The sequence below is a fragment of the Juglans regia genome, chromosome 9, assembly GCF_001411555.2.
Source record: "Juglans regia cultivar Chandler chromosome 9, Walnut 2.0, whole genome shotgun sequence".
NCBI lineage: Eukaryota > Viridiplantae > Streptophyta > Magnoliopsida > Fagales > Juglandaceae > Juglans > Juglans regia.
Window position 1 is genome coordinate 21,707,057 of NC_049909.1, and position 12,461 is coordinate 21,719,517.

Below are 12,461 nucleotides of genomic sequence, written 5' to 3' on the forward strand. Positions count from 1 at the left end.
CTCTCAGGGTAAAAGATGTTTGGGAGCTCTTTTATATGCAACTTGGGGCAGATTTTTATGAAAGAGCTGTGGACAACATCGGGTTGAGAATCTGTGGTCCTTCATGCGGCCACGCAGGCAGGTGCTATGTATATATACAAAGTTGAAAGTTGAGAACTGGTACGGATACAGCCAGAGTTCAATAATTTTTTCTTAAAAAAAAAAAAAATTGGCTATTGATAGTAATATTTAAAATATAAAATAAATAATAAAATTATCTCTTTTTTTTAATTTAAAATTTTTAAATAAGTGATAATTTCGTATAATATCATATCAAGGTCATGATCGAATCTTGTCAGCACATATTCCGAATAAATAAATTCCGAGCAAGTATTTATAAAAAATTAGACTCCATCTTAAAAAAAATATAAAAAAACTAATTATTTTTTAGTGAAATCTATTTTTTTACAAAGAACTTAATCGAGAGTTGTTTATTTGGAACTTATACTTAACATTAATCATTAATTAAATATTCAACTTGTCAGACTTACTCATTGAGTGAGAGTCTGACCCATACGTAAAAATGAGTGTTAAGATATATAATAAATAATAAAATTCACATATTCCGATCAATTTAACCTTTTTTATTTTACAATTATATGGACCAACAAACAATGTCGACGAGTAGTCGCAATTTCTCAATTTTAGGCAAGAATAATTTTATTTAGCATTTCACACTACATATATCTTTTAATTTTTTTTTTTATAATAAATATGTAGTGTATAAATAATGAGTAGAATAATTTAATTAATTTACTAAAAATAAAATGTATATGATATGTAACGTGGGATGCTCAGTAGCATAACACGGTAGGCAATAGACAATATCAAATGTCATTCCTTTGATCATTTGCTCGTGTACCACTTGCGTCCCGTTTTTATTTCACAATCTCTCTCTCTCTCGCTCTTTCGCTCTCTCTTCCTATCTTTCTCCAATCAGAGGTCCTTCCTTTCATTTGCTGATCTTCAGTACTACGTACTTTCACTTGCTAATTGGGTATGTTGTGAAGTCGTCCATGGTATTTTCATCGGAAAATAAATATGTTTCTTTTTCGACTTCTTCTTGCTTCAACCGTCATGACCGTTTGCTTTACAACGTTCGCTTCCGGAGCCCTTGAACTGCCGGATGATGAAGGTATACACACACACATATATCAAAGCCTTTTTTATTTTTATCGATTAACATATATATATATATATATATATATATATAGTCCGTTAATCCAGGAGTGAATTTGATTAGTTGGGTTTGCTTAATATATAATTGTGGAGTTTAATTTACAGTGCAAGCTTTGGGTGTCATATTCAATACGTTGGGGAAGAAGGACTGGGACTTCTCTAACCCATGTAATGGTACTGTACCACCATCGGCCGTAAAAGAGGATACTGCTGCTGTTAGCTGCAGCAACTGCGTCGTGAATGGCATTAACGAGTCATACCGCGTTGTGGGCATGTACGTTGTCATCTCTCTTTCTCTGATCACCTTAATGACGAGCTGTTTCATAAGTCTCAAATTAGAGATCAGTTGTTAGATGTATGAAAAATAAGTTTATAAACTTATAACACGAGTTAGCGTGATATGTTTAATTTATTTTACAATAAAAGATATTTTATAATTTAAGGTATTCGTACAGTACTTGTATAAATCAATCATTTTTCTTAAAAAAATTGACTAAATAATGCATTTAAACTCCCTAATTACTGGACATGACTAGGTGAAAGAATAACAACGTCTGATCATTCACAATTGACAATTTTAAAATAAAATCATATCTATTTTTCTAAAATTTTAAACTCATGAAATCAAAAGTAATTTTCAAAATAAAAATTGTAAAATATATATTATTTTATTTCATAATTAATAAATAATTTATTTTTCTTTTGATTGCTTCTCACTTATGATCTCAACTCTCAAGCGGTGAAGTTAAAGGTAAGAATCATGCTTGCCTTCAAACAGCTGCACGCTTACATTAGAGAAAGGATCAAACACATAACACTTTTTATAATATTTTGTATAATTATATTTTAAAATAAAGAATATTTTGTAAAATATCTCATAAAAATATTCTTATTTTAAAATATAATTGTGAAATATACAGTAAAATTAACGATAGCTTGCCCAATCATGCAGCGAGACACCGACACCGACACCGACACCGACACATGCATGGTCCTGAGTGTTAGCATACCATAACTTTTTTCTCGATATCTTTCGAATCTTTTCATTAATTCTGTTTCTTTGAGCTGTACAAGAATTGACCACATGTTTATTCTCGCGTCCACACACGTACACCTGTCAGATCTCAGAGTCTGATTTGGGTACTGATGACTACCACGACTTTTCCGGTTCCTAAATTGAAAAATAATAAATACACAATATTTTATATAATATTTTATACAATAATATTTTAAAAGTAAGAATATTTTTATAAAATATCTTATAAATTAATATTATTTTATAAAAATATTTCTATTTTATAATATATATTGTGTAAAATATTGTGTAAAGTGTTGTATGTTTATCATTACTCTTCTAAATTTTCAAATCAATCTCCTCTCTTTTCTAATTTTTTTATATTTTGATAAGCTAACAATCAATTCACAATAATTTTAAATATAATAGTATTTTTATTATATTTAAACATATATCAAATTAAAAGTAAAAGTTAAAATTAAATTTAAATTTAAATTTAAATAATATTATTTTATTATATAATTACTTATCATTTTCCTTTTTTAAAAGATAAACATGACTAGGCATTTAATTTTAGATCATGCTAATGGACCGATGTCCCAACCGATGATCAATCGATAAATTGCAATTTCAGTTTTATTTTTCAAATAATTTTTTAATATTTTTATTTAGTTTTTTTAAAAAAATACATATATTCAATATTATTCACTTTCTTAAACACAAAAAAAATTAAACAAAAAAGAATCGGTCAAAACCATGCATCGGTCCTTCGTCCTTCAATAAGCATTAATTATTAACCCTTTAATTTTTCTTACGAAATAGTAATTCGTAAGTACAATTTTATCAAGTTTAATTTCAAAAATATTATTTTTTGAGCCATTTTATTCTCAAATCCACACCGTTAACATTAACTAAATCGTGATTTGTAAAATTTGAATTTTAAAATTTTTCCTTAAAATTAAATCAAGCCATGTTAAATTTTAATATGTGTTATTGGATTCCACATTACCGAAAATCCCGCAACATTATATCAGGGAAGCTTTAAAATTTAAAATGCATTAATTGTATCACAACTCCAATTGGTTTGGATGGGCTCAAAACCAAGCCCATACTTTAAATTGAAGATAAAGGTTTTTCTTTCTTAGATAAATTTAAAATTTGGTTAAACTATATATTACAAAATAGTTTCTCTATATAGAGATGTGTGACGTTGTTCATTATAGATTTTGTCATAATCAATTATACTTTTTGATATGATATATTTTAAATAATTATATATGCAAATAGTGAAATCATTCCACGCATGTCGCATAAAGTATAATTGTATTTAATAAAATTAAAGAATAGTATTACTATAATTTTAATATGGCTATTATCTTAAAAAGGAGTAGTGATAGAAAAATATTTTACAACTTTGTTTTAAATTGATGTCATTTTTATTAAATAATGAAACTTAAGTTTATTTTATTAAAATGTCCTCTATTTAAGATAAATTTATGAAACATTTCTTGTTAAAAATGGTTCTGTTTTTAATATCATTTTCTCGTGATAGAAACATAATTATTTAACAACTTTGTTCTAAATTAATGATCGTGCGCATTTTTATAAATAATGATATATGCTCCTTATACAGTTACAATTATGTTTTATAAAAACATTTTTGTCCTTATCATTCTCCTTTCAAGAAAAGTATCGTTGGAATTTCAGATTTCTCAAAAGACAGAAGCTATCAGGCATTCTTCCTCCAGATTTGGTGAAGTTACCTTGCCTACAAGACTTGTAAGTTTATTGTACGTGTATTGTTTTCTTTCATCAACTAACTTTTACCTATAGAGCTCATTTCTTCGTCTCCCCGATCTCTCGTATCTACAGTGACCTCGCTGGCAACTACCTTAACGGTTCAATCCCTTCGGAATGGGGCTCCATGCAGCAGCTGGTCAACCTGTACTCTCACTCCCTCTGATATTCATGTGTCTATTTAGGTTAACGTTGTTCTCATGTGTGCGCGTAGCTGTACGTTATATATTTAACATATGGGGTCTTATCGCAGTTCCCTTTATGGAAACCGGGTAACGTATTCTATCCCCGGAGCTCTTGCAAACATCAGAACTCTCAGAAGCTTGTGAGTTTCGATTACACCCACGTACCTCATTTCTATATTTGAAGAGTTTTTTCACAGGATTAACATTGTTATCGAGGAATTCGGTTTTCTTCTTCGTAGGACGGTCACGTTCAATCAGCTTTTTGGAAATCTTCCTCCAGAGCTTGGGAGTATGTCCTCGTTAGAAAAACTGTAAGATTGTTCCATCTGATCTTTATTTTCGCAAGAATTACTTGGATTAGATTTTCTGTAGAAAAAAAATGTTGAATCCTGATGCTGATCATAATTAAGCCGTTGGATGGATTATTACTATTACTTGCATATTTATATAATTTATCTGTTATTTTCGATCGTAGTTCACTCAGCTCGAATTATTTTACTGGGGAGATACCTCCTTCATTTGCAAACTTGATCTCATTGACAGATTTGTAAGCTTCTAATTATTTCTTTATTTCCACGTGCTGAAATTATAAGTTACTAATATTTTTCCTTTTGAGATACCTATGACACTTTTTTTTTTTTTTTTTTGTCTTGTCCATCAATGATCAAATGTAAATGCACAGTATGATCAGCGACAATCAATTTTCTGGACAGATTCCCAGTTATATTCAAAACTGGAAAAACCTCACTAACCTGTGAGACCTTATATATTCCTTTAATTTTTGAACTTTTGAAAAGATTTTGTTGTTATTATATATTCCTTATGTATTAGAATGACTCATAAAATCCAAATATGGCAACAACGTTGTCAGATATATTCAGGCAAGTGGTTTGAAGGGGCCAATTCCTCCCCTTGATCTTTTGGGAAAGTTAACTGACTTGTAAGTACGAATATTCCTGGCCTATTAATCTCACAGCTCTATATATATATATATATATATATATATAATCATCTCGGTATATATGGAGATGGAACATATATATATAATATGATTTGAACGACTAATATTCTTTGTTGAATTTTGACATACAGGAGAATTAGTGACTTAAATGGATCTGATCATGACGTAACTTTTCCACTGAAAAACATTAGCGTACCACAATGGCAAATACTGTGAGTTAAATATATATATATATATATATATATTCATATTATATGTTTTGACCGCTAACATATTAATTTTCCAAAGTAACAATCTATCTTATTATATATATGGCTACTCAAGTTTTACATACATAATTATTTACTTTTTTGCAAGGATATTGAGGAATTGCAATCTTACTGGACGGCTACCCGATCAAATATTCTTACCTTCCGGCGGGAAAACAGAATTTAAAACCTTGTTAGTATAGTACTTCTTGATATATATATATTTAGAAACCATGCAGCTTCGTGATCGATCAAATTAATACCTTGATTGAAAGAAAATTTAATTGTACGGCCGCTTGAAAGGACCGGGAGTTGTTTGCAAAATCTTTTAGGGTTAATTCTATATATTTATTTTCTAATTCATTTAGTTATAAATTCTCCTCATGCAGAGATCTCAGCTTCAACAGTCTAAGTGGAGTAATTCCAGAGAGTTTTCTACATCTAAATACTGTAGACCACATGTAAGCAATATTATAGAATGGATTTCATTCAAAAGCTGACATCGTCTAAGTAGTGGCATGGGGATGTAAAAGGTTTAGAAAGTTTTCCAATTGAACAATAAGAAAGTTAATTTAGAAATATTTGAGAATTGTGAGAATTTGTTTGAGAATATATAGGTTTTGAGAAATGAAAGAGAAAAATTTAAATAATTTTTTTTAAAAATAAATATTGTATAGATGTTTGTGGAAGTGAATAAATAAAGTTAAAAATATATATTTTTTAAAAAATCTACTTTTTTAATATTAGTTTATTTTGAAATTTGTATTGATTTTTGTATTTGAGTAATGAATTAGGTAATGATTAGATAAAAATCTTAAAATTTAAAATGGATTTTTTTATTATTTTTTATGTTTGAATAAACATGTTTATAAAAATGTTATAGAAAATTTTGAAAATTTTGTGGCTTGGAAACATGGTCTAAATCCACTCTACTTTCTGATGCCATTTTATGTAATTGATCAACGTATTGATCAATCTTTATAATATGTAATCATCAAAATGCGTGCCCTGTACTATAAATGATATTTTTAGCGTTTTTAACGTGCACGGTAATAGATTTACATCGTGAGGTACAGCATTGACTTAGCTCATCACATTATATATAAGTACTGATTTAGCCATTTCAATGATGATCTGTTCAGAGATTTTCTTCATCAGGGACAAGTTTACCCAATGAACGCTGTAATAATGCACAAAACTACGTACGTAAGCTGACTGGTTAATACTGATTCTGTACAGATACTTAACCCACAACTTGTTAACTGGACGAATACCTCCTTGGATACTGAATTCAAGAAAAGCTATGTAAGCTAATTCTCTGCCAAATTCCATATCTATATTTGAGCTTAATTTCTTGGAATATTGCTTAATTACGTGTTAGCTAGGCTAGAATTTAAGACTATATTTTAAGACTTGATTTCTAAGCTCATGAAAGAAGAGTTCTTAGATCTAGCATTTGAAAATTCTACATCATAAATACACTACTGATCAGTATCACATCCCAACTTAAAAAAATGGATGAAAGAAAAAGTGTTCTCAGAAACCGAGTTCTGTACAATTTTATGATCAATTCTAATATCTCATTTTGCTGTATTTGGTCATCCAAGTTGAAGGTCAGGAAAAAGCTAGCCTCCTTATCCTGGTTTCGAATCGAAGGTTGTTTTGGTATTTGTTTATGTGATTAGAAGCAAACATAATTATCATTTTAGGCGCAGTATTTGCAAATCTTCTGGACAATATATAATACATTGAATATGATATCATCTTTCCAAGAATTTGATGATCTATCATGTATGGTAAAAGTTCTGATGATCTGATCATGCTACATCACGGAAGATGATGAAACATGTTGCTTCTTTTGTGTGCAGCGATCTTTCATTTAACAATTTTACAATTGAAAAATCGGACTTATCATCATCAAGTTGCAGTCAAAATAAAGATAGCGGCCAGTAAGATCGACTTCATCTAATTATGCGTCTTCATGCATGCATGGTCACATATATATACTCACTGAAATTTTATCTTGGTGTTATTTAATTTCCTCAGGATCAACTTGTTCAAGAGCTCTTCGATGGGCAGTGAAACGTAAGTATATATCAACTTCACCTATCGAAAACATGTTTCGTAAATTCTTCTGAGGTAAAATTTCTTGTGATATATTATACGTGTCACAAGTCCAATTTCGATCGTTCATGTTATATTAATGCTAACTTGTTGATCTGGACTTTCATTGTGCTACGTACGTACCGGTAGCATTCTTTCGTGTTCGGCGACTAGCTTTCCGGATTGTCCACAAAGTAAGTTGAAATGTCATATACTTCCTCAAGATTGTTAAATTCTCGTGGCCTGTTACAATTGGGTCTGTAGTGTACCATCCTAATTTGCTTTTCCTTGTCTTGGTGGATGAAGGGATTAGGAGTACCTTATATTTATAGCCAAAATTTGTATAATTTCTGATCAACAATTCGACATTCATGTTCTTAGCAAAACTTCTTACAGTTAGCATATATATAGATTTAAAAAAAATGACGGAAAAAATAGGCGAAAGATCATATGTTGAAATTTCGTCTGAAATTGTAGAGGTTTTTTTCTCTTACCCCACCTTTTTTTAATGAAATTAGGAATGTTTTGTCTACCCGATGAATAGCAGTCTAAAATGTTGCTTTTTGTCTCAGGGTCCACGCGGCTTCATATAAATTGTGGCGGTAAAGAATTAGTAGATGTTAATGAAGGTACTGTATATGATGCTGATACAGATCAAGGGGGACCTTCAAATTTCTTCCTTGCAAAAGATTGGTCGTTTAGCAGCACTGGTCATTTCATGAGCCCTATTAAAAAAGCTTACATTTTGCCAAATTCGACCGAACTAATCTCTACGGACACGATCGATCCAAGACTGTACATGACAGCACGCTTTTCTCCTCTCTCTCTTACTTATTATGCCTTTTGTTTGGTAAGTGGGAATTACAGAGTAAGGCTCCATTTTGCGGAGACAGTATTCACTGATGATGAAACGTACGGAAGCTTAGGAAGACGTATATTTGATGTTTACATTCAGGTTAATTGTTATTACCACATGATACTTCCATGCAACATCTTCTTCCTTAACCAATTTCCTGTGTTAACATATATTATTGTTAGCATGAAACAGTTGTTAATGCATGAATATGTAATAAATGGATTCGAACATGATATATATATATATATATATATATTGTAGGGAGAGCGAGTGCTGAAGGATTTCGATATTGTAAAAGCGGCAGGTGGGGTTCGTAAGCCATATACACAAAGTTTTAATGCTAAAGTGACTAATAGTACCCTGGAGATCCGTTTCTACTGGGCTGGGAAGGGGACAACTGATATCCCATCCCCAGGAGATTATGGTCCTCTTATTTCTGCCATTTCTGTGGATACCGGTAGGTTTTCTAGCCGTTGAATATTGAGCTCTGGCATTCACTTCTAATAGCCTCGTTTGCTCACATATCTAAGCTTTTGATTTTACTTGTTTCTGTGGATAATTTAAGGCAGCATGATGATCCTTTATAAAGAGTTTAATTTCTTTACGGAAAACATTGATGGGTGCATGCCAAACTCATTAAATTCCATCAGTTTGTTTTTTTAATGGTGTTCATTTCAATGTTTTCCTCTTTTCGAAAAAAAAATCATGCAAACCATTAAAATTCCAAATTAAGTAGTGGAAGAAAACAATTGTGTTTATTTCTAACTTTTGAAACTGTCGGTCATATATTCCTCAGTGGGATGGTTGATGATTTCTCCTATCAATTGCCTTGACGTTCATCTTAAACTACAACTCCTATATATATATATATATATATATTTTCAATGCAGACGCATCAGGCCGTATATCTGTAGGAGCAGTGGTTGGAATTCTCGTTGCCGGAGCTTTTGTTATAATATTATTTGTTGTGGCTATCCTCTGGTGGAAAGGCTGTCTAGGACAGAGATCAAGTGCTACTGATCATGGTAGTTTCGAGGCAATTAATATTGTTATTATCAATCAGTTTTCCTAATTCCCTACAATCAATAGAAGTTTCATTAAAATATTTTCATCTGTATCACGAGGAATGTTAAGAATTCTTCAAATTTCCCAAGCATATCTAGTTGCCTATCTAACTTGGCATGCACCTTCCTCAGATTTAAGAGACCTAGACCTGAAAACTGGAACATTCACCTTAAGGCAAATCAAAACAGCCACAAACAACTTTGATGAGGCGAATAAAATTGGGGAAGGTGGTTTTGGTTCTGTTTATAAGGTATGGCAGAGAAAATAATTTCTTTTGATTGATGCGAGTTGAACTCTATCTTCTTAACTATAGTTCTTTCTTTTTGAAGTGCCATTGTTTAAGCATGAAAAGAAGTTTATGTTTTTTGTATGCGCGTAGGGCCTTCTGTCTGATGGCACCATGATGGCAGTCAAACAACTTTCTTCCAAATCAAAGCAAGGAAATCGTGAGTTTTTGAATGAGATTGGCATGATTTCTGCTTTGCAGCACCCTCATCTTGTAAAGCTCTATGGATGCTGTGTTGAAGGAAATCAATTGTTGCTTGTATACGAGTACATGGAAAATAATAGCCTTGCTCGTGCTTTGTTTGGTAAAATTTTATCTTCATGCACGTAATTGCTTTGTTTACTTGTATCATGCGTATTTATAACATGCAATCAATGATAACGTACATGCATGTATCATGTATGCATAATGGTAATAATCCTAATTAAATGCTTTCTTTTGACTTGATTGATTGAAGGGCCAGAAGAATATCAGTTGCAATTGGATTGGCCAACAAGACATAGGATTTGTGTTGGTATAGCAAGAGGTTTGGCCTATCTCCATGAAGAATCAAGGTTGAAGATTGTCCATAGAGACATCAAGTCTACCAATGTCTTGCTTGATAAAAATCTCAACCCTAAGATATCCGACTTTGGTATGGCCAAGCTTGATGAAGAGGATAATACCCACATCAGCACCCGAATTGCTGGAACTTAGTGAGTTGTATTTTATAATGAACCTAAGATCTTTGTTTTAAAGGAAAAAAAAAACAATTAGAGATGATTGCCTTTGATTATATAGCAATGTTACAAATTCCTAATACTGAGAATGCCGCATGTTGATATGTGATTTTGCAGTGGTTATATGGCACCTGAGTATGCGTTGCATGGTTATTTAACTGACAAAGCAGATGTTTACAGTTTTGGAATTGTTGCCTTGGAAATTGTCAGTGGGAAGACCAACACGAGTCACCGGCCTAAGGGGGAATCTCTCCTTCTTCTTGATTGGGTGATCTGAATCACTTTTTTTGTCTTGCATTTCTTGACTCTCTTGTTTAATTTTATTTTCTTGTGTTTGCTAATATTAAAAATGTGGACTAGCTAGGAAAATATTTCACGAAAAATATAAAATATCCAATTGCCACACTTGCAGAGCAAGAATGAAGAATCAACTCCAACTTCTATTATCTGTTTCTACTTTTTTTTTCTAAGAGTCTACAAAATGGCTTATTTTGACTTGTTACTGATTTCTCAAGTCAAAATGAGCCATTTTTCCTCTATAATTGGCAGCTTATTGTTTGATCTGTTTATGCAGGCACTTGTTTTGAAAGAGAAGGGAAATTTGTTGGATTTGGCTGATCCAAGATTAGGCTCAAACTACAACAAGGAAGAGGTTATGCGCATGATTAATGTGGCTCTCCTATGCGCTAATGTTTCTGCATCAGTTAGGCCTACCATGTCCTCAGTGGTGAGCATGCTTGAGGGCGGTGCTGTTATTCCTGAGTTGGGTCCAAATTTAAGTACCGTAGATGATGAAATGAAAGTGAAGGCACTGTGGGATCATTTTCAAGATAAGAAAGAATCGAGTAGGGAAAATAGCAAGACCCAAAGTACCGTATTAACGGATGACCAGTTCACAGGTACCTCATCCACATCCGGCGCCGTTGATCTATATCCAATCAATATGGATTCTAGTTATTTGGAGAAAAGAGTTTAGATAAATGATCAATACTACTCTTCATTCTTAGGGTGTCAGTCTTTAATCGCACTAATTGTTGCGACATATTTTAAGTACCTGTTGCATATATAGGTAAATTAAGTACTTAAATAAAAAAAATCCCATAAAGTATGTGATATTGATTTGGGATTATATTTGAACTGGGACATAATCTTTATCATGTTTTACAATTTACATTTCCTGATTTTCATGTTTAATTTCCCCATTGATATTGCATTCTGATTAGATTTTGTATATCTTGTTGGTCCATAAAATCAAAAAATTTATAGCCATAACTGGCAACTTTTGACGCATTCCCTTTTGATTTTTCTGGATTATAAGATAAACAAAATATTTATGAATTTGAAAAATACATAAATTCTACTTAAACTATCATTTAATTTCTAAATCACTCCTGAAACTATAAAAAAATATATAATTAAGAAAAACTCTACTCGTGAAATGTAGTGTGGCAGCCAGCCTTTACATGCAATCAAATCCTAACATGGACCTGCAAGTACTGATCATTACTATCTACCCCTAATGCGCACCAAATATATCTATGTACATAGAAATATTTAGAAAAATAAATCCCAGTAGTTCCAATTGATGATCATTACCCCTAAATATATTATTATAAGTTTTACAAATTGATGTACTGTTTGATAAATTTCAGAAGTTCAAATCAAAATTAGGCGAGTCAAAGCTAGATATCTAAGATATATGTGACGTGGCACTGCAATCACACTCCATTCATGCATAATGTCCCAACAACAATGTCATTAGAAACGGAAAAGAGATTATTGAAGAGAAAATGTGTTTCTTTTGTCTTCGACTAGATTACCAAAATACAAAACAATGAACAAAGAGATAAATCAAATAAAACAAACAACCCAGCCTACTTTCTAATATTATTTCCTACATTTCGTGATATAAGATAAACCTCCCTTGTCCAATCTAACGATCCCTTGCAAGACTAGCAGTTGCCTACCATTAATGCAGCTTCGTACGAAAGTAATCAGGCAAGCTAGA

The 12,461-nt window shown here is 31.7% G+C and overlaps 1 protein-coding gene across 1 annotated transcript; it reads left to right on the plus strand.

The window, feature by feature from the left end:
• Positions 1-862: 862 nt before the first annotated feature.
• On the plus strand, positions 863-11,647 carry LOC118349387 (probable leucine-rich repeat receptor-like serine/threonine-protein kinase At3g14840). Its single transcript, XM_035693737.1, has 24 exons — positions 863-1,174; positions 1,324-1,492; positions 3,941-4,012; positions 4,106-4,177; positions 4,284-4,355; positions 4,455-4,526; positions 4,691-4,762; positions 4,898-4,969; positions 5,087-5,155; positions 5,308-5,388; positions 5,534-5,617; positions 5,814-5,885; positions 6,664-6,729; positions 7,293-7,373; positions 7,471-7,509; positions 7,678-7,721; positions 8,100-8,482; positions 8,645-8,840; positions 9,274-9,408; positions 9,580-9,698; positions 9,828-10,038; positions 10,192-10,429; positions 10,571-10,721; positions 11,028-11,647. Exons 1-24 carry the CDS (start codon positions 1,081-1,083, stop codon positions 11,427-11,429), a joined length of 3,066 nt encoding a protein of 1,021 aa, XP_035549630.1. The 5' UTR covers positions 863-1,080; the 3' UTR covers positions 11,430-11,647.
• Positions 11,648-12,461: the final 814 nt, after the last annotated feature.

What these genes read in the sequence shown, in the direction of transcription:
- LOC118349387 (XM_035693737.1), top strand. Translation starts at nt 1,081, where the DNA reads ATGTTTCTTTTTCGACTTCTTCTTGCTTCAACCGTCATGACCGTTTGC. An exon ending in CTTTCCGGATTGTCCACAAA is followed by an intron (nt 7,722 to 8,099) that starts GTAAGTTGAAAT and finishes TTTTTGTCTCAG; the next exon opens with GGTCCACGCGGCTTCATATA. An exon ending in ATCAAGTGCTACTGATCATG is followed by an intron (nt 9,409 to 9,579) that starts GTAGTTTCGAGG and finishes CACCTTCCTCAG; the next exon opens with ATTTAAGAGACCTAGACCTG.